Here is a 21,774-nt window from a genome sequence, read left to right on the forward strand (position 1 = left end):
GCATATCTTGTGCGTGTCCACAGATACATCTGTAGGGTAAAGTCTTGTAGGTAGAATCCCTCAATTGAAGGGTGTATGCCTTCACATTTTTGGTAAGAGATTGCCAGATTATCCCCAGGAGAACTTATATCAGGTTTCCTCCCACCAAGAGTTTATAGGTGTTCTTGTTTCTCTACATTTCCCCTCCTTAGTATGGCAACATCTTTCTATAATGATCTTGTTTTTACCATATGAAATGTGATGGAGGAATAAGATTCACTTCTTAACACAAAACTATCCCCATTTGGATATTACCCTCATAAGGAGTCACTTAGAAATGGTGTGTTTACCCTGATATTGCCATTGGTTAGAGTATTTTTAGAATATATCTTCCAGAAGTACATTAAGATCTTGCAAATGTAATTTTTTTTTGAATCCTCTATGGTGTTAACATTTTCTATGAAAGAATTTGATATATTTTTAAAACTGAAAATCCCTTGGGATGCTTAGGTGGCTCAGTGGCTGAGCCTCTGCCTTCAGCTCAGAGCGTGATCCTGATGTCCTGGGATCGAGTCCCACATCAGGCTCCCTACATGGAAACTGCTTCTCCCTCTGTCTCTTGTCTCTGCCTCTCTCTGTCTCTCATCAATAAATAAAATTTTTAGGGGATCCCTGGGTGGCTCAGCAGTTTAACGCCTGCCTTCAGCCCGCGGTGTGATCCTGGGGTCCTGGGATCGAGTACCTCAACGGGCTCCCTCTGCCTGTGTGTTTGCCTCTCTCTGTGTGTCTCTCATGAATAAATAAATAAAATCTTTACAAAATAAAAAAATCTTTAAATAAAAAACAACACTGGGATCCCTGGGTGGCGCAGCGGTTTGGCGCCTACCTTTGGCCCAGGGCGCGATCCTGGAGACCCGGAATCGAATCCCACGTGAGGCTCCCGGTGCATGGAACCTGCTTCTCCCTCTGCCTATGTCTCTGCCTCTTTCTCTCCCTCTTTCTCTCTCTCTCTCTCTATCATAAATAAAAGAAAGTTAAAAATTAAAAAAATTAAAAAACACTGAAAATCCCTTAAGAGAGGGTAAATAGCTGGAGTTGTGTTATTCCAGCTTAACATATGCAAGAAAAAAAAATCTGTCTTCTATTATTCATAAACAGCTGTGAAGGCAGTTGCAGAAGAGGATTTAGGTGTTTCAGGCTATGGTAACATAATTGGAATGATTACCAACTTCCAAAGACTACAAAGGAAATGCTCATTTGGGAAGAAACACCTTAGAGTCTTGATTCTGTGGGAGATCATCTCTCTGCCCCTTACTGGAGGACTCCATATGGAAGTAGAATTTGCTTTTAGCTAAATATATATCCTAAATTCTTAAAATCTTAAGACCTTCTGCTTGAACCTAAACTTAATACCCTTTAGTGTCACATTGGTTTCTGCTTCCAAAACACACTAAAACTGAATCATTTTTCAAATGATTTCTGTGTAGCTTTACTTTGCTGACTTTGCAGATTCCAGAACCTTTAGCATAGATGTAGACTCTGCTTAAAAGAAAAATCACTTCTTTCCCTTAGGAAGATTCTGTCCCTTCTTCCGAGTGAGATATTTCATAAAATGTGATTGTGACTCTATTCCAAGGCCATGGAGTGTTCTAACCTTATCAGTGTAAACTACGCGTAACTATTCCTACACAACCATCCTTATAGACCTACAACTTTGATGGGATTTTCTGCACATTCATTACATGGAAACATTGATATTTGACTTAACAGTGAACTCAACATTATTATAAATCAAACCAGATGGAACACTCGTGTCCTTAGCTCCCCTGTGTTGCTCCTGTGTGCATACAGATGCTCAGGAATATCGAAGATTCCGATAATGAGGCAGAAGCAAATCTATACAGAATCCTTAAGAGGAGACCCAGGAACCCAGCTTCTATAGTTTTATGTGTCCCTTCTTTTATTTATTTATTTTTTTATTTATTTATGATAGTCAGAGAGAGAGAGAGAGAGAGGCATAGACCTAGGCAGAGGGAGAAGCAGGCTCCATGCACCGGGAGCCCGATGTGGGATTCGATCCCGGGTCTCCAGGATCATGCCCTGGGCCAAAGGCAGGCGCTAAACCGCTGTGCCACCCAGGGATCCCATGTCCCTTCTTTTAAAAGGAGAGTAAGGAACACAACCACCTTGCAGGTTGTTCTGAGAATTAGAAATAGTAATCACCTTTTTCGCCAGAACTGAGCTCAGTTCTTGACAGTGTGGAAGGTATTTTTAGTAAATATACATCCATAAGCCATTGTCTCCAATTCTAAAATCCCCAAATGTCAGAAAACAATTTTTACTAACTTTTTTAGTAGCAAAACCTAGATCCCACTCAGCGTATTGCATCACATAAATGTATGCATCGCATTACCTTTTTTAAAATTCAAAACCTTTCCAATTTCTAAACAGGTCTGGCCCAGTGCTTGTGGCTATGGGGTTGTGGTCATGTGTTTGAATGAATGTGACTGTCTTCTGCATGAGGCTCTGTGCTCAGCAATTTACATGCAGTAGGTAATTTATTCCTTATAAAAACTTTATAAGGTTCTATTAGCTTCAGTTTACAAATGGAGAAACTAAGGCAAAGAAAGGTTGAATAATTTGCCCAACTTAGGTAATAAGAGTTGCGATTCCAGTCCATATCATAGGGCATTGCACTCCTATAATGAACAGTGTGAATAAAAGACTCACATGGTATACGGTCCGGAAATAACTTTTTAAAAGAAAAGTTGCGAGCCATCTAAATGCATCATAAACCATCATGCTAATTTGGTTTCGCCTTGCTGGCTACTGCAAGAGGGCAATAAAGCTGAGTGAAAAAGTTTTGACAGTGAAAGTTCTATTTTAATAATAGGTAATGATTATGGAGCACATGCTATATGCTAAGCATGAGTCTAATGGCTTCTCATGAATTCCTAGAAACACCTCTCAGGCCCTTTTTCATTTTTTAAAATATTTTATTTGGGCAGCCCAGGTGGCTCAGTGGTTTAGCGCCACCTTTGGCCCAGGGTGCAACCCTGGGGACCAGGAATCGAGTCCCACATCAGGCTCCCTGCATAGAGCCTGTTTCTCCCTCTGCCTGTGTCTCTGCCTCTCTCTCTGGGTCTCTCATGAATAAATAAAATCTTTTATTTATTTTTTTAAACAGATTTTATTTATTTATTCATGAGAGACCCAGAGAGAGGTAGAGACACAGGCAGAGGGAGAAGGAGGTTCCCTACGAAGAGCCTGATGTGGGACTCAATCGCAGGACCCCAGGGTCACGTCCTGACCCGAAGGCAGATGCTCAACCATGGAGCCACCCAGGCGTCCCCTCTTAGGCCCTTTTTAGCAATTGCATTTGTAGAATGTGAGCAATGAAGGTTAAATAATGTGTCTGAGATGACCTCCAAGATCACCTGGAGGACCCGAATTGAGGAAGTTGATGCCCTAGCAGTTTGGTGCTCAAAGATCTATAAAATGCACAGCTGTGTTGTCTATGATACTTACCCAGGTGCCTTATGTGCCACAGGGGGTTGATTGCGGAGTATTTCCCATGAAACACAATCAGCATGGGGGAGGTGGCCACCCCTCCTCCCAGGGAGCTGCTGTAGAGATTTTCCCTAAGAAATGGAATAGAAAAACATTTGGCCTCAAACCACACAGACTAGATAAAGTAGAAATTACTACTCTTGAAAGATGTTAGTCTCTCACTATATAAAAAGACCATAGTTTTTCATTTTTCTCTCAACTTTATATTTTGAAAATTGTCAGACTTACACAAAATTGTAAGAATACCATGAATTCCCATATAATTCACCCTAAGCTCAGCATAACATTTTGCCATTTTAATTTTCAGCATTTTTAAAAAATTTTCAGTATTTTTAATGTCAAATACAGAAGAAGATCAAATTCTGATCCTATATTATGTAGAAAAACTTCACTCATAAATTCAAGGTGATAATGATATTTAAAATATCCTGATAAAAGATGAATAGGAAATAACAATGACATGATAATAGTGGTTGTGTTAGAGGGTTATTTTTCTCTATTTTAAAATTTCAATAATGAAAAATGATTTTTTAAAATTCAACCTTCCAAAAAAAAGTTGAGTTTATAAAATAATTCTTAAAAACAAGTCTATGGGACAGCCTGGGTGGCTCAGCGGTTTAGCGCTGCCTTCAGCCCAGGGTGTGATCCTGGGGCCCCGGGATTGAGTCCCACGTCGGGCTCCCTGCATGGAGCCTGCTTCTCCCTCTGCCTGTGTCTCTGCCTCTCTCTCTGTCACTCATGAATAAATAAATAAAATCTTTAAAAAAAATCTATGTAAGAAAGAGAAACTTGACTGAGATAAATTATTTTCAGTAGAGAAGCTTCACTAGGCTTCTGGGAGAAGACTTAAAATTGCGTTATTCATTAGAAAAACGTTTGTATAAGATTCTGCAGGATCTCGCTTCCGTTTACATATCATTTGAGACTAGATTTTCATGTCTCCATTCTTTCTCATCAGTTCTGCAAGAGAATCTGATCTAAGATGTCTGTGAAATACTTCAAACCCCTGAGTTATGCACAGAAAATTAATTGAATAGTTCTGTTGCCAAGCATGGAGAAGGGCAGAGAGGTTTACACATACTCCACATTCTTTTGCATCCATTTCTCCAGCTGTTTGGTGATGCGCTGGTGCTTCCATTCTGTCATGTTGGCCACAATCACACCCGGATTGAAGGAGCAAGTGCTGGGGCTTATGCCAAGGTCCTTTATCGCCTTCTTCCTGTAGTCTAGGTAGCCCATGTACGTGTTCTATAAAGGAACAGGATATGCTTTTGACTAACAAATCTTTGATTTCTGGAACATAATCATCTTCTTGAAACCACTGCCTAGAATTTCTGGGTCTCCTGCTGTGTCACTAGCCACTTCCTAGTGTCCCTGGCTGCTTTTCTCCTTCCTTAGCCTCCAAAAGCAGTGCCCCCGCCTGGTCTGTAGCACTAACTCCCTAGACAGCCTCATCCAGTTCATGGCTTGAAACACTGTCCAGGTAGGCAGCCCTGGCCTCTCCTCTGGGTGGCCGACTCCTGCTACCTCTGCCAACTCTGTCTCCTGGAGCCTTAATTAAGGCAGCTCCCCTTACAACCCCAAACTGATCCCAATCCTGTCCCAAACCTGCTTCCCTACAACCTGCCCCCACCTTCATTCCTAGCAACTCCAGATACTTAGGCAAAAAACCCAGGGTCATGAGGTCATCCATGGCTCCTTCTCACTCACATTTCATCCACATCCGTCAACAAGCCCTGTTGGTCTTGTCTTCCACAACATATCATAGGCCAACCACTGCCCACGCTGCTGCCCTCCCAGTTCAAGCCATAATTACCACTCAGGATTTCTGCAACTCCTCCTGAATTGTTCCTGCTTCCACCCTTTTCAACTTTGTCTCTATGTTACTCATCTGCTCAAACCCTCTCCAGTGTCTTCCCATCTCAGAGTAAAAGCCAGAGTTTCTAAGTTTCCCATGTCCTATGCCATCTGCCCCCACCGCCATTACCTTTCTTACACCTGGTCTCTCCCTGGCTTCCTCTGCCACACTGGCCCCCCAGTTTTCCAATACAAGAAAGACCCACTCCTGCTTCAGGATCTTTGAATTTGCTGTTACCTCCTCTTGGAATGTGTTTCCCCTAAATACCTGCTGAGGTGGTTCCCTAAGTTCCTTTAGTGTCAGGCTCAGTGACCACCTCAGTGAGCCTTCCTGATCACCCAATTTAAACTGCAGCCCCACCCTGATCCTCTGTTAAATAATTTGTTTACTGACGGTCTCTTCCCACTAACATGTAAGCTATACAATTGCAGTAATTTTAGTGTTGTTCACTGTATCACTGGCACCTAAGACCGCGTCAGGCCACAGTAAGCACATAGGGAGTTGCTGAATGGATGTGACATATTGTTTGCCCCCCCCCCCACCCCAGGCTGTCCTACCCACCTCCGTGTGATGCTCAAATGTAACATGGAAATAATGGAGACACCTGAGCACTTTCTGTGCACCAGGCTCTGTCCTAGGAACTCTGCACACATTAGCTCATAATTGCACAGAGTAACTTTACATGTATTAACTAACTTAATTCTCACAATGACTCTACAAGGGAAGTGCTCTTATTGCCTCTACTGGAAACTGAGGGAGAAGCTGATTGGTAAGTAACTTGCCCAGGGTTACAAACCAACTAAATGACAGAGCCGAGCTTTTGACCAAGTCGGGTCTGGCCTGAAAGCCTAGGCCTCAAAGTGTCACATCTCATTGTGACACACATAAAATTATTTCCTGGAACTTTTTGTGGAGAACAGCATTTGATTCTTAACAGCACCTTGTCTTTAAAGCCATCCTTTTGGTTTCCGTACTCCATGTAGGTTCGACTTTCCTCATTTCCACCGGGGTAAGGAGCTCTTTACCATTGAGGAAAATCAGTACTTTCCTCTATTGAGAGGGGGTGGGGAGGGAAGCAATGATCACAACTCAGAAACAGAACCAAAAGTTCAAGGAGTCTCTCATAGGAAACTCCATCTGGGACAGGGAGTGTGGTTCGGGCCACCTACATCCTGAACAATCATCAGGGGCTGTGCTTCCTGCCTCCTGCAGTCCCGATTGGATGACTGAGCCCTGGGGAAGGGAAGGGGTGGGAGCAGCAGGGCCGGGCAGGGCCTGGAAGCAACGAGCCCACCTGCAGCCCCACAAATCTGTTCATGTCCTGAGCGGAGGGCAAATCACAGTCATCGGAGAAAGCTGCTGCGTGGCCCAGGGCCAAGGTGGTGTCGTAGAGTTCTTGGATATCACCTGGATTTAGAAACATCAGTGGTTAAAATATTACAGCATTTGTTTTAGAGTCACATGGAGCCTTAGGACATCAAACAGTCCCTGATTAGCCCAGGAAGAAAAGTACATGATTTGACTTTCAAGCGGCCTGGTCATTTACTTAATAACATAGCTTGTCTGTCCAGAAAGCCACTTGACAATAAGCTCAGCTTGGCATCCAGCGGGCCTGACTGGGGCTCACCTGTTTGCACGTGGCAGACAGAAAGCATCACTTAAACACCCACACTTAGCTGCCGGGAAAAGGAGGCTACTAAGTGATTTACTGCCGACTTCGACAGAGTAGCTCTCAGAAAGTCAGCCGGAATCTATAGGGAAGTGGGTACCAACCCCCATTATCAAAATATTCCTAAACTTCTAACAATACTATTCTCCCAACTTGAATACACAGTCAAAAACACTGGGCATTGAGCTATTTGGAAAATGAAGGAGATGGTTATTCTACTTATCAGCTGCTCCTTTTCCGAGTGTTCTTGGCAGTCGGCGAGTATACCTTGCACAATTACGTCATCGTCCAAATAGATGACTTTCTCATGTTGATGAATAAGCAGAGGGAGATAAAATCGAACAAAATTCAGCTGTTAAAACAACAAAAGAGGCAACGTTGGGGAAGAGACAGGTGGCTCCGTGTCTTCTCCTGCTGGAGGCGTGGCTCTGACCACAGCCTCCGCTCAACTCCAGGTATGGAGCTACATAAAACGGGCAGCAGACATCTCACTGCAGCCTCCTGGTGCCCAGTTAGTGGACCTGGGGTGGCAACCGGCGCCGGCAGATCAGTGCTCTCCTAGATCGAAGCCCTCAGCTGCCGAGACCATGGCATGACCCTTGCACCTCTGCAAACTGCTAGAGTGGGAGTCACGGAGGCATCTTTTAAGGCCACAAATCGCCTGCCCTCCTCTACACTAGTAATTTGACTATTGTCAACTAAATCACACACGTGGGCACGGGGGTCCCAACCACAAACTCAAACTCTTAGCTCCTTGGACCAGAAAATCAGACAAACATGAGCTGAGGGTGGGAGTCATAGTTTTATTAGGCATACCACTTAATCCAAAATCCCAACTCAGCTCACACTCTGATAATAAACACAAGGAATTAGGAAAAGATCATATCATCAGAGGGCTTAGAATTCAGTAAATTTTCAAGGATAGATTTCAGTAACAATTAGAAGGTGGCTGCATTTCGGTAACCCTGCCATCAACACTACTCTTTATACAAGAAAGAGTCCCTTTTATAAGAACTCTTGCAGTAAAATACCTTAAGATTCCCAATGCTAGGGTAAAAGTGGGTGTCTCCTGAAGGTATTATCTCAGTTGATCCTACGAGATATGGAATCCATCATATAGTTAGATAGATTGTTTTTCCCTTAGCTGCTGGGATACGCTGGGCTAAGTTTAATGTTCAACTGCAATGCGCACAGCACCCTGTGGGTTGTGAATATTTTCTCCTGGCCCCACCATTTGGCCCCGACCCCCAACCCCTACAGGCATATTCACACACACAAACACATCCTACATTTTCTTAGGCTTCATTTCTTCTTTAATAGCTTCATTATGTTTAGCTAAACCATCTTAAATCCTTCTGGAGCAGGTGGCTTATAAATTATAAATAAGCAGAGCTTCGTGGAGATCTAACACTGCTTCAGAAATATTCCATGTGCATAGTGCTTTCCCCTGAGCAAGGGTCTCACCAAAGACTGTCCTCAGCATATGCGTGTTTCCTACTTACAGGCTGGAGCAATTCAGGCCTTGACGAGTCTGGTCTGATCTTCCCTTTGAGGACTACAGGGTTGAATTCCACGATTTTAAAGTTTATTTCTCTTAGTTTAGAATGTTCAATCCATTTTCTAAAGACATGACAAAAAAAAAAAAAAACACAACACAAAAATGCCTCTAGTATACACCTCCAACCTTTCCTCAACTTGCCTATTGCCTCAGAGTCAATCTGCTGCTTCTTAGAAAGTTAAAAATAAAATGCGTATAGCCTTAGTAGAGTTTAGTCTATAAATCCTTCTGATTTTTCCCCCCATCTGGTCTGGCTTCGAATCTTTCCTCTTTTTTTCCCCTTTAAGTCACATAACTCTGCAAAGGAAATGAAGCAAAATAGTAATAACCAAATATCTCCCCAGATCCACATAATCTCCACAGGAAACTGAAAGAACAAAAAGTGTTTCTTCTTTCTCATAAAGCTGCATCTGTGGCCGCTGGTCTATGTTTGCCCCGGGCCAACAGATCTGTCCAGCTATGAAGCACGATGTTCTGAATCTTCTGCTTGATGGAAACGTCCTTACTCTGCTGTGTTGGACTCCAAAGATGATTTGCTTCTGCCTCTGTGTTCCCCTCCTGTCCTCACTTCTCATCTCATCTTCCTTCCTCTCTCTGCCCTCTCCTCATGTCTGCTCAGTCTTAAACAATTTGTGACTATCTTTAATTCAATTCATAATACAATTCTTGGTAGAAATTATTTCAAAATTGCCAATGACTAAAGCCACACATGGTAGCATTTGTTGTTGCTCAAAAATCGACAAGAGTCAATCTTCTGAACAAAATTTAGATCTACAAAATTTGAACTATAAAAGCAAGTCATTTATACAATGTTATATATCATTTATATCTCAATAAATCTGCATGTGGGGAGAAGTCATGTCAATATGAAAAAGACAATCCAACTGAAAAACTGGCAAGAGACTCAAGCTTGCACATCTAAGTGGCCAAGAAATATGTAAAAAACAGGGCTCAAACTTATTGGAAATAAAGGAATCTCAAGTTAAGCTACAATGAGATAGCCTTGGACACTCGCTGGAATGGCAAACCTAAAAAGACTGACCATACCATGTGGGTGGGAGTTGTTACCTGGTTATGTTTACCTTGTGATGATTCACTAATCTGTACACAGGATTTATGTAATTTTCTGGTTTTTTTTATTATTATACTTCAATGACAAGAGGGTTTTTAAAATCTTAATAATTCGAACCGGGGGCTACTACACCACCAAGGGCTGGGAGACTGTCCCTGCTCAGATGTCATCAAGCCCTGGAGCTCATGCCTTTTGTTCCAGTACAAACCCTTGCTCAGAACATATTACACACATGCCACCCTTTGGGGTTTGGTTATCTTGGTTTCATACCCACAGATAATTACAGTAACAGCAAGCTAAATGAACAATCTGCAACAATAAATGATAAGAAGAGTGAGAAATGATACAGAAAATCTAGAATGTATGCAGAAGCCCTCAAAACCCATGGGAGCCAAGGACCATTTAGATTAGGAGTGAGCGTCTTCCATAGTCAGTACCTCTTAACAGTGCTATTTTTAAGTCATACATGAACACATTCTCAGGGAGCCTCACCAGCTCAGTTGGAAGAGCATGCAAGTCTTGATTTGGGAGTCATGAGTTCAATCCCTACATTGGGTGTAGAGATTACTAAAATAAATAAACTTAAGAAAAATAAATTCTTTCTTAACTTTTTTTTTAAAGTAGGCTTCGTGCCCAGTGTGCAGCCCAACATGGAGCTTGAAATCATGATCCTGAGATCAAGACCTGAACTGAAACCAAGAGTCAGATGCTTGACCAGCTGAGCCACCCAGGTGCCCCCATTCTCCTTTGGAATAAAGGAAATAATACTTGAAATACCCTGAACTATACCTTTCATCACTGCTCTCCCCAATCCCTCCATCCTCCCCAGAGATAGTCACTGTTAACACATGGAGATCTTTGGGGTCTTTTTCTTTATAGAAACATATATATGTACATGTACACATTTATAGTTTGGGCCCTTTTTTTTTTTTAAGATTTTACTCTTAGGTAACCAACACTTTATTCTCTATAGTTAAAAGTCTGTTTCTTGGTGTCTCTCTTTTTTCCTTTGCTTGTTTTTTGTTTCTTACCTTCCATATAGGAGTGAAATCCTATGGTATTTGTCTTTCTCTGATTGACTCATTTCACTTATCATCATACCCTCTAGGTCCATCCGTGTCATTGCAAATGGCAAGATTTCATTATTTTTTACAGCTAATATTCCACTCTACATATATATACCACATATTCCTTATGCATTCATCTATCGATGGATATTTGGGCTGTTTCCATAGTTTGGCTGTTGTAGATAATGCTGCTATAAATGCTGGGGTACATGTATCCTTTGAATTAGTGTTTTGGATTTTGGAGGTAAATACCCAGTAGTGCAATTACTGGACTGTGGGGTAGTTCTATTTTAAACTTTTTAAGGAACCTCCATACTGTCTTCCACAGTGGCCACACCAGTTCTAGTATGTAAAATTTTATTAGACATTGCCATATTGCCCTCTCAAAATGCTTTCCCAATTTATAAAGTGTACATTGTTTTTTTCTTAAAGATTTTATTTATTTATTCATGGCAGACATGGAGAGAGAGGCAGAGACATAGGCAGAGGAAGAAGCAGGCTCCTTGCAGGGAACCCTATGTGGGACTCAATCCCAGGACCCCAGAGTCATGCCCTGAGCCAAAGGCTCAACCACCGAGCCACCCAGGCGTCCCTAGACATTGTTTAGAAAAAGAATACGCATGCCCATTTTTCTGCACTGGATATTGTTGTCCTATTTAATTTTTACCATTTCAATGAGTGAAAAATTATATGTCATTGTCATTTTAACTTGAATTTCTCTATTAGTAACACAGAATACCTTTTCATGTTTGTCGACCATTTGTATTTTTTTCTTCTGTGAATTGTCTGTATTCTATCCTCATTTTTCTACTAGATGCTTGTATGTTTAAAAATTTTTTGTAAGAATTCTTTATATACTTTGGGTAGTAATCCTTCATTTATAATACATGTTGAAAATATTTTGCCTAGTTTATCGTATGATTACTTTCACTTACAGTATTTTTCATCATTTAAAAGTTTTTGGAGGCACTTGGGTGGCTCAGTAGGTTAAGTGTCTGCCTTCAGCTCAGGTCACAATCCCGGGGTCCTGGGATCTAGCCCCATATCGGGCTCCCTGCTCAGCAGAGAATCTGCTTGCCCCTCTCCCTCTGCCTGCTCTTGGGTTCATTTCTCAAGTAAATAAATAAATAAATCCCTTGTCTGCGAATTCCAACACCCCCAAAAATTAAATAAACAAACAAATAAGTAAAAGTTTTTAACTGTTACGCAGTTAAATCTGTCCATTTTTTCCTCATGATATTTGGACTCACAGTCGTTGTCCATAGCAATATTATATAATTATCCCACATTTTTATAATACTTTACTTTAAATTTTGATTTTCTGTTTATTTCTTCTAAATCTATTTCCAACTTATTTTTTTAGCATGTTGTGCGAGAGGAAAGAGATTGCTTAGTGGTTCAAAAATTTTAATTAGTGATGATTCTGGATCCTATTAAAATGCTATTATATTGATATCCTCCCAAATTAAGAAGGCAGAGAAAAGAGAAAGCATTTTAGAAAGACTTCCACATAACCTGCCTAAGGGCCGCAATTCTTTAATTCATTAGGCAGTTCACTTTGGCAGCATGATGCATTGCTCTAGTAGAATAACGAGGCTTTGCTGAAACTTCCTTAGCTAGGCAACACATCCATCAGGTCACCAAGCAGACCTTAGGTCATGCCCTCGTTAATTCATTAATGACATTTATCAAACCCAAAACATAGGGAACTCCATTAAGGAAAGATAAAAAAAGGTGAAATGTAGGAAACGCCAAAGTCTATAGCACACAAATTACCGGATTCGAGACAGAGTATTCCGGAGTCCAACCACATAGAAGAGAATGTTGGCGTCGGTGTTGCTGTAGATGCTGTTGATAGCAGCCATGGCAGCACCCATTCTCCCTGCCGCGGCACAAATCACCACAGGAATCTCCTCCTCCATCTCCTCAGGAGGCTCAGAGTCATCATCTGGAAACACCAAATCTATTGTCTTAGAACACGAAGGAATTTCATAGTAGGGCCATATTAAGCTGTCTTCCACCCTCCTAGGGGAAGAGAGCGTAGTGCGCAAGAGACTGCCAGACTGACATCCAGTCTCCTCTTCTCTCAGAAATAGAACATTGGGGCAGCCCCGGTGGCTCAGCGGTTTAGCACCGCCTTCAGCCCAGGACCTGATCCTGGAGACCTTGGATCGAGTCCCACGTCGGGCTCCCTGCATGGAGCCTGCTTCTCCCTCTGCCTGTGTCTCTGCCTCTCTCTTTTTCTGTGTCTCTCATAAATAAATAAATAAATAAAAACTTTAAAAAAATTTTAAAAAAATAAAATGCATTTTTAAAAAAAGAAAGAAAGAAACAGAACATTGAAGGGGCGCCCGGGGGCCTCAGTCAGTGAAGAATCTGCCTTGAGCTCAGGTTGTGGTCCTGGGATGTATATATCAGGTCCTCTTCTCAGTGGGGAGCCTGCTTCTCCCTCTGCCTCTGCTGCTCCCCCTGCATGCTCTCACTCTCTCTCTCTCTCTCACTACCTCCCTCTCAAATTTAAAAAAAAAAAATCTTTTTTTTTTTTTTAAAGAAATAGAGCATTGGAATTTCAGCTGGCACATAGCCAACAATGAAGACTATTGTTGCAGACTCCCTTGCAAGTCTGTGTGATCAAGATTTGACCAACAGAAGCACACGATGAGGCCATGAGGGTGGGGACTGAGCCCAGGAGGGCTAGTGACCTTCTAGGAGGTGGCAGGGACACCAAGGCTGTGAACACGCAGGAGAGGTCATCTGAGGACATGGGGAGAACTATGAGCCTACAAGGGAAGTCTTGGGAGAAACCAAGGCTGCCAACACCTGGGTCTTGGACTTGCAGCCTCCAAGAGCTATGAGAAAATAAATTTCTTCTGTTTAGGCCACCTAGTCTGTGGTATTTTGTTAAGGCAGCCCAGGCCCACTAATACAGACTTCTTAAAAATTTGGGAAGTTTGGAAATTTCTTAAGATTTCCTACTGTAGGTATACAGTTCCATGATTTTTCGTAAAGTGATAGAGTTGCACAACCATCAATCACCACAATCCCATTTTAGAACATCTCCACCTCCCTGCAAAGGTTCCTTAAACTGGGTTGCAGTCAGTCCACTCCTGCTCCCAGCCCCAGGCAACTACTGCTCTCTTCTCTGTCTCTGTAGATTTACGTTTTCTAGAAATCTCCTTAAAAAAAAAAAAAAAGATTTTATTTATTTATTTGAAGAGAGAGAGAGAACATACAGGCAGGGGGAGAAGGAGACTCCCTGCTGAGCAGTGTGCCCGATGTGGGACTCAATTCCAGGACTCGGGGATCATGACCTGAACTGAAGGCAGATGCTTCACTGTTGCCTCTTTTCTAGAAATTTCTATACATGGAATTGTATAATATATGTGAGTTTTCAGGTGTGGCTTCTTTCATGTAGCATCATCTCTGTGAGGTTTGTCCATAGGGGAGCTGTAATATTGTGTTCCTTTTCACTGTTGAAAAGGACTCCACTGAGTCAATACATTACATTTTATCTACTCAATAGTGGATTCCCATGTGGATTGTTTCCAGTTTGCAGCTACAAAGAATAATGCCCTAGCAACATTTGTATACACATCTTTAAGTGGAATCATTCTCTTTCTAGATGCTCCTTATGTTCATTTAGACCAGATTATACATGTTTTTAACTTTTTTTTTTATGATTTTTTAAATACTAAGATAAGTCAGCATTGTGAGAACAGGGACATTGTTTTTTTCACTGATGTTTGTCCAAAGCCTAAGCTGGCTTAAGAAAAAAAAGTGCGAAATGAATGTATGTAGGGCACCAAAATATTAACTGTATTTGTCTTTGGCTGATACAGCAACAGGTGATATTTTTATCTTCTGCATTTTCCATAAATGTATTTTGTTTGATTAATATAAAAAGTAAATTATTTAAAAACAGGGGCATCTGGCTGGCTCAGTTGGAGGAGTAGGTGACCACTGATTTCAGGGTTGTGAGTTTGAGCCCCCTGCTGGACTTAAAAATAAAATCTTTATTGGGGCTCCTGGGTGGCTCAGTTGGTTAAGTGTCTGCCTTGGGCTCAGGTTGTCATCCTGGAGTCCTGGGTTGGAGCCCCACATCAGGCTTCCTGCTCAGCGGGGAGGCTGCTTCTCCCTCTCCCTCTGTTTCTCCCCCTGCTTGTGCTCTTTCATGCTGTCCGTTAAATAAATAAATAAAATATTTTTAAAAGTCCTAATATATAATATAATATAATATAATATAATATAATATAATATAATATAATATAATATACATGCTACCAGTACTTCTTAATTTTTGTGGCATTGATTTTGTGTGGTTAGAAGTTGTAAAGGTGCCATGTCAAAGAATCCACCCCTCAGGAGGGAATTGGCTCCTCAGGACAGCTGGAAGAGGATATAGGGTCAATTCAGGATCTTTTGTAAGTTGAGAATTCTGAGGCTATTGGTGTACTGATGGGAATGAACCAGTAGATAAAAGATAGAGAGGGCAATTTTCATAAGCAAAATCATTCAGAAATTCAAAGGATGGATGCAAAGCAGACAACCCAAGCATAGTCCAAGAACCAGTGTCAGCATCTACTGGGAGCTTATCAGAAATGAAAATTCTCAGGCCTCACCCAAATCTACTAATTCAAAATTTCTCAGAGTGGGCCCAAGTATATTGTGTTTTAACAAACCCTAATTGTGATTCTCATATGTGCTAAAGTTTGAGTAGCACTGATCATTCTAGAACATCACTGGACTTGGGTGGATTTTCTACAAGCAGGCCCTTGGGATCCAACCAAATTGTTGCTTATCTCTGAACCCAGCTACTGAAAGGAATCAAAGGAACACGTTTAAACCACAGTCCTAGGTATACCAACCTAATATTATATGCTTGTTTATCTCCTTTCTTTTTTTAAAATTCTTTTTATTGTGGTAAAAAAAATCATAAAATTTATCATCTTAACCATTTTTAAGTACACAATGTATTAAATATATTCACATTGTCGTACAACTATTGCCACTGTCCATCCCCATAACTCTTATAAAACTTAAAGAGTTTTATAAACTCCTAAAACTGCAACTTATACCCATTAAACAAGAACTCCCTATTGCCCCTCCCCCCAGCCTCTGTCAACCATTATACTTCGTTTGGATGATTTCAACTAAGTACCTCATATAAGAAGAATTGCACAGTATTTGTCTTTTTGTGACTGGCTTACTTCACTTAGCATACCTGTCTCATTCCTGAGCGCAGTCTCCCTGTGAACTTTCTTATACAAGATCCCACAGAGGGTCACAATCAGAAGGAACAGCAATACCTGATTAACTGAAATGGAAACAGAAACACATTCAAGTGTAACTTCTCAAGTTGAAATTTGGGGAGAGTTTAGAACAGTCATATGAACAGAGAGTGGTGGTTGGAGCTGCTCTTTCAGCAGAGAGCATGCAGGATGCTGTTGATGCTCAAGGATACAAAGATGTAGTTTAAGGAGGATCCAGGGCTACACCCAGGCAGTCTGATGGCAGAGGCTACAACATTAATGCCTATATGATGTGGCTTTTGAGCCAGTCTCTGTGCATGAACACTTTGAATAGCCAACATTTACTTAATGTTTATGGTGAACCAGTACTTCTTAAGAGTATATGTTGTTAGCTTTTATAACACAGCCTCTTCTCAGTTAATTTAAACACTGGTCAAAGATGATGTACAGAAAATTCTGTATAGTGAGAAGCCAGAAGACCCAATACATTTTCCAGGTCTAAGTATCCAGGACCATCTGTTCCAGAGCTATGATGCTTGCTTGCTCTTGGGATCTGCTAAGGAACAGAGTGATATAGGACAGTGCTCTCCTAATAGAGCGCATGTACCACTGATTGTACATGAGATGGCTTAGGAGGCTTGTGATCATGACATTAAGTAACATTAAATCACAGCGTGAGAAATTAGTTCTAATTTCATTGCAGGGAGGGAACAAAAGCTACCCAGATTTGAATAACATGGTTCTAATCATACATATTTGTATAATCACCTTCTTTTTATGATAGGAGATTATACAGTACACATAATACACAAAAGTATATATCCTTACAGTAAGGATATACACTTTTTTATTATAAAGTACACATAATTCTTTAAATGAATCAACTTAAAATAGTTAAGTCATGCATAGGACAGAAGAAAAACAGATGATGAAAAATTGAGATGCTAGTCCTCCTTCTAAAAGGTAGATCCCCATTGTTCTACATGAAACACAAATACCTGAAGTCTGGAAAATGTTGGTAGGAAAGGAAAGGGCTAGGATTTCAAGTGAGATTCAAATCTTGTTTCTAACACTTCTCACCTGTATGGCTTTGGACAGGTTACTTAACCTCTCTGGGCCTCAGTTTGCTCATCTGCTCAGTGAAGACTGTAACTGTATTATTAATCATTGTCTCACATGGAGGTTTTGAGAGTTAACAAAGGGAATGTAGGCCAAATAAACACATTACAATTGTTACATATTATCATTTCCTATCTTTGTGCAAGATATTTACATTTATTGGCCTCATATTGATCTATTTTCTGGTCCCCAGGCCTTTATCTTCACATCTGTAAAAAGGAGTCAGTCTCCGTGGATGTCTTCCAGAGCCAAATCCTGAGACTCAATGATCCTACTGTGCTGACATCCAGCTCTTCTCGGCTTTTCTGGATTCTCAGATTCAGCCAGAGACAACTGGATATTAGACTCAGTTTAAATAGAAAAATAGAAGATAAAGAACAAGGTCCTATAATTTATCAATACGTCTGATTGACATTTACTTGACACAGCCAGTTTGGGGAAGCAACTCAACATCTATTACCACCTCTCTCTCTCTCTCTTTTTTTTTTTTTTAGTATGTCTTATGCAATATCTGGGATATACTTACAATAAATATTATTCCTAGTTAGTCTGAAATTCATATCTAGCTGAATATCTTGTCTTTCCATTTTCTACATCAGACAACTCTGCCCTGAGGCTAACAGTAACACAATTAGTTTACCATGTTTCCCTCCCAGATTCACAAACTGCTAGATCTAAAATCAAGGGCAAATCCAGGTTTTGATGGGATTTGAAGATTATATAATTTAAGGTCACTCTTTAAGAACAGGAACGCAAAATTACAACTGCTAAATTAGATAGGAACATGAATATTTATTTAAAGTGGGAAAATAATTTATATTTGCAAGTTTTATAGAAATGTATGACCCCTCTCAGGATAAATCCACCTCTGGACAAAATACTAAACATCTTTCCACAGGCATCATCCTGAAATGATGATGCCAAGAATTGCCTGTGGGAAAACTACCCATAAAAATCAAAGAGGCTTGGAACACCTGGGTGGTCAGGGGTTGAGCATCTGCCTTCTGCCCAGGGTGTGATCCTGGAGTTCCTGATGAGTCCCACATCCGGCTCCCTGCAGGGAGCCTGCTTCTCTCTCTGCATGTTTCTTTGCCTCTCCCTCTGTGTCTCTCATGAATAAATAAATCAATAAAATCTTTAAAAAAATCAAAGAGGCTTTCAAAAAGAAGCCAAGACCTAGCATCACAGTCCTTTAAAATATCTATTTTTAGTAATCATGATTATTAAAAGCTATAATCTTACTTTTTCGTAACAAAGCCATGTGTGTTCACGCTGACAAAAACTGTGACCTGCGGATTAAAGAAAAAAATTTGTTTAAAACAGAATCAACCCAAAAGTTATCATACAATTATTAAGGACCATGCCTTTGATGGTCTGGTATGTGGCAAACTGTGGACTCATTCTTTACTGTCTTGAATCTAGAACCTTGGAAACAAATATTTCTTGGATGTATAGCTCTCTCTTCCAATTATTTTTTCTCGCTGTACAAAAACCACAAACATCCCCCAACAGGTAATCTTTTGTCTTCAGTGGTTTTTGTTTTGTTTTGTTTTGTTTTTGTTTTTACCTTCTCCCAAAAGAGCCCTGTCAGATTTCTTGGTTGGCTAGTCAGATGGTGCCAACTAAAGAAATGTCACATAAGAAGATCTCCTTGATCGAAAATATCAACACCATGCATATTTTCTGCTATTATAACTGCATTCCTTTGACAAGGAAATTTTTACATCTTCAGGGACTCCTTGTGGAAACAGAACTATACCTTACACTACAGTCAATCATTCATTCCATGAGTATTAACTGAGATCCTACTAAAAGCCCAGCACTGTGTATAAGGATGCATCAGTGAACAAATCAGTCCCAGGCCCTATCATACTAGGGGCTTTCACTCCTGTGGGAAAATATATATTAAAATGTAACAAAATAATTAGATTATGGTAGATGTGAAGGAAACAACAGAGGTCCTAGGATAAAGATCAACAGAGTTGGGGAGTGTTTCAGGAGGAGAAATCAGGAAAAACCTCACTGATGAGTGGCATTTGATTAGAAGGAAGAGCAGGAGCCAGTGGGGAGAATGCAGAAGGAAATAGAAAGTGCAAAGGAAACAGCAGGTGCAAAGGCCCTGAGGCTAAAAAGAGCTCTGAGTATTCTAAGTACTGTGAGAAGTTCAATGTGGTTGGAATAGACTGGACTAAAGAAGACACTGGCCAGATGATAGTGGAGACAAACTGTGTTGTCTGTAAAGGAGTATAGATTTTATTTCACATGCATGCAACTCCCTCCATCAGTTTTTATCTTCATTAAAGTCCCCACAGCAAGGTTTTCAAACATTCCCATAGCAATTCTGATAGTAAAGGAGAGTAGACACTCAAAGTCATCCACAACAAGCTCTAAAATACAAGGCCCTTGCATTACCTTCAGATTCCTGTAAACTATACAAGAATGAAGAAACATAATGACTCCTTTCGTTGCTAGCAGAGGTCCCCTCAGAGAGAAAGTTCTTTGTTCTTCTGAAGCCAGTTTCCCATGCATGGATGGGGTGGGCAGGGATGAGAGCAGAACAGTTAAATGGGTCCCAGTAAATGATGAGCTGGAATCCTGGGGTTGGCAGCACTCACAATGTGAGGAGAAAGACCCATCGTAGGGGCTGCCACTTGCTCATTAGAACTTCTTTCCTTGTGGCCAACAGCCCCCAGGGACCTTCTGAGAACTGCGATGCCCAAGATCCAGTCCCCAGTCTTCCGTCATGCCCTGCACCCTCTAATCCCCACCCTATCTCCACCCTGCTTCCCCACCGGATCTGAAGACATGTATCCATGTGTTTGGGGGAAATCAAGGAAAGGAGGCCCATGTTCCCTTTGTGGGACATGGAGAACGGGGGACAGATGCAACTAAGACAAAGGTCTTTTTTTTGGTGTTTATTTGCCATCTGTATATGGTTGTGATGGTTAATTTTATGTGTCAACTTGAACTTGGCCATAGAGTACCCAGAATGTGGTAAAATATTATTCTGGGTGTTTCTGTGAGAATGCTTTTGGATGATATTATATTAAAGTGGTAGACTAAGTAAAGAAGATTGCCCTCTCTGATGTCAGTAGGCCACATCCAACTAGTTGAAGTTCTGAATAGAACAAAAATGCTGAACTTTCCCTGAGTCAGAGAGAATTTCTCTGGCCTGCCTTTGAACTGGGATATTGACTTTTTCCTACCTTTGGACTCAAATGAAACACATGTTCTTCCTGGGTCTTAAGCTTGCCAGACTACAGACTGGAGCCCACCACTACTCCTCCTGGCTCTCAGACTGGAGCTACACCATTGTCTTTTGAGTCTCTAGTTTGCAGTCCTACCCTGCAGATCTTGAGTCCATAAGTCACATGAGCCAATTTCTTATAAAAAATCTCTTCTACATGAATATGCTTTCCGTTGATTCTGTTTCTCGGAGAAACCCTGGCTAATATAAAGGTGAAGGTTCTGCTTAAATCTTTTGTCTAGTTTTTATTGGATCATTGCTTTTATTTTTGAATTTTGAGAGTTCTTTACATATTCTGAGGATAAGTCCTTTATTGGATATGTGATTTGCAAATACTTTCCCCCAGGTTGTGGCTTATCTTTTAATTTTCTTAACAATGAATTTTGCAAAGAAAAAATTTTAATTTTGATGTCAAATTCATTCATTTTTTTCCTTTTGTGGATCATGCTGTTGACCTAATCCAAGGTCAGGATGAGTGTCCCCTCTGTTTTCTTCTGAGACTTTTGCAGTTTTATATTTTACATTGACATTTTGAGTTAATTTTTGTACATGGCATGTGTTATATGTCAAAGTTCATTTTTTAGCATGTGGACAACCAGTTGTTCCGGGACTATTTGTTGAGAAGATGGTCCTTTCTGCGGAACTGATTTTTTTCTTTAAAATTTCATTCCAGGGGTGCCTAGATGGCTCAGTTAGTTAAGCAGCTGCCTTTGGCTCAGGTCATGATCCCAGGGTCCCAGGATTGAGCCCCTGCATCTGGCTCCCAGCTCATTGGGGAGCCTGCTTCTCCCTCATCCTCTGGCCCTCCCCACCACTGGTGGATTCTCTGTCTCTCATGTGTGCTCTTTCTCAAATAAATAAATAAGTAAATAAATAAATAATATTTTATAAATAAATAAAATTTCATTCCAATTTCAGAGTGTCCAAAGGAACACTTGAAATCTGTCAAGGAATTGGAGTCTAGAGGACTGTGTGTTCCAAAGAAAGCAGAGAGAGCTCAATAGAAGTTTTGGATTTTCTCTCATGCTTTCTATAAGGATTATAGCTCTGGACAGCCATCAGTGGCTAAAAGGTGAGCTGTATCATCAAATAAAGATTCCATGATGTTCTCCAAGTAGCACCAGGCTTAAAGAGGCAAGACAATGGCTAACACATCATGACAAAATTTCATCTAAGCATTTCCCCAAATTCAAATCTTATCTTGGCACAATATTCTGGAGTACTTTACCTGTGCTCTGAAACCCAAGAAAGCCAACAACCTCTTTCTCAAAGACCTGTAATAACTCTGCTTCCTGGTTGTCACAGTTTACAATCAATTTTTATGCTTATTACAATACCTTGTATACTCATGAGAATAAGCAGTGGCATTAAGAGAAGCAGAGACTA

General features: G+C 40.8%; 1 protein-coding gene across 4 annotated transcripts in view; it reads right to left on the reverse strand.

Annotated features, from left to right (window-relative positions):
• Window positions 1-21,774, reverse strand: part of GLT8D2 (glycosyltransferase 8 domain containing 2) — a 37,043-nt gene that overhangs the window by 4,425 nt on the left and 10,844 nt on the right. For 3 of the 4 annotated variants that reach the window (XM_038558877.1, XM_038558875.1, XM_038558874.1), the window contains exons 2-9: window positions 18,384-18,430; window positions 15,995-16,087; window positions 12,550-12,721; window positions 8,579-8,696; window positions 7,296-7,428; window positions 6,702-6,814; window positions 4,631-4,797; window positions 3,508-3,620 (exon numbers count right to left, since the gene is read on the reverse strand). In XM_038558877.1, coding sequence (XP_038414805.1) covers window positions 3,508-3,620; window positions 4,631-4,797; window positions 6,702-6,814; window positions 7,296-7,428; window positions 8,579-8,696; window positions 12,550-12,721; window positions 15,995-16,087; window positions 18,384-18,402 — 928 coding nt within the window. In that variant the 5' untranslated portion in view covers window positions 18,403-18,430. The remainder of the gene's footprint in view (window positions 1-3,507; window positions 3,621-4,630; window positions 4,798-6,701; window positions 6,815-7,295; window positions 7,429-8,578; window positions 8,697-12,549; window positions 12,722-15,994; window positions 16,088-18,383; window positions 18,431-21,774) is intronic. The other variant, XM_038558876.1, reaches the window with a different exon arrangement.

This window comes from Canis lupus, chromosome 15 (assembly GCF_011100685.1).
Source record: "Canis lupus familiaris isolate Mischka breed German Shepherd chromosome 15, alternate assembly UU_Cfam_GSD_1.0, whole genome shotgun sequence".
NCBI classification, from domain to species: Eukaryota; Metazoa; Chordata; class Mammalia; order Carnivora; family Canidae; genus Canis; species Canis lupus.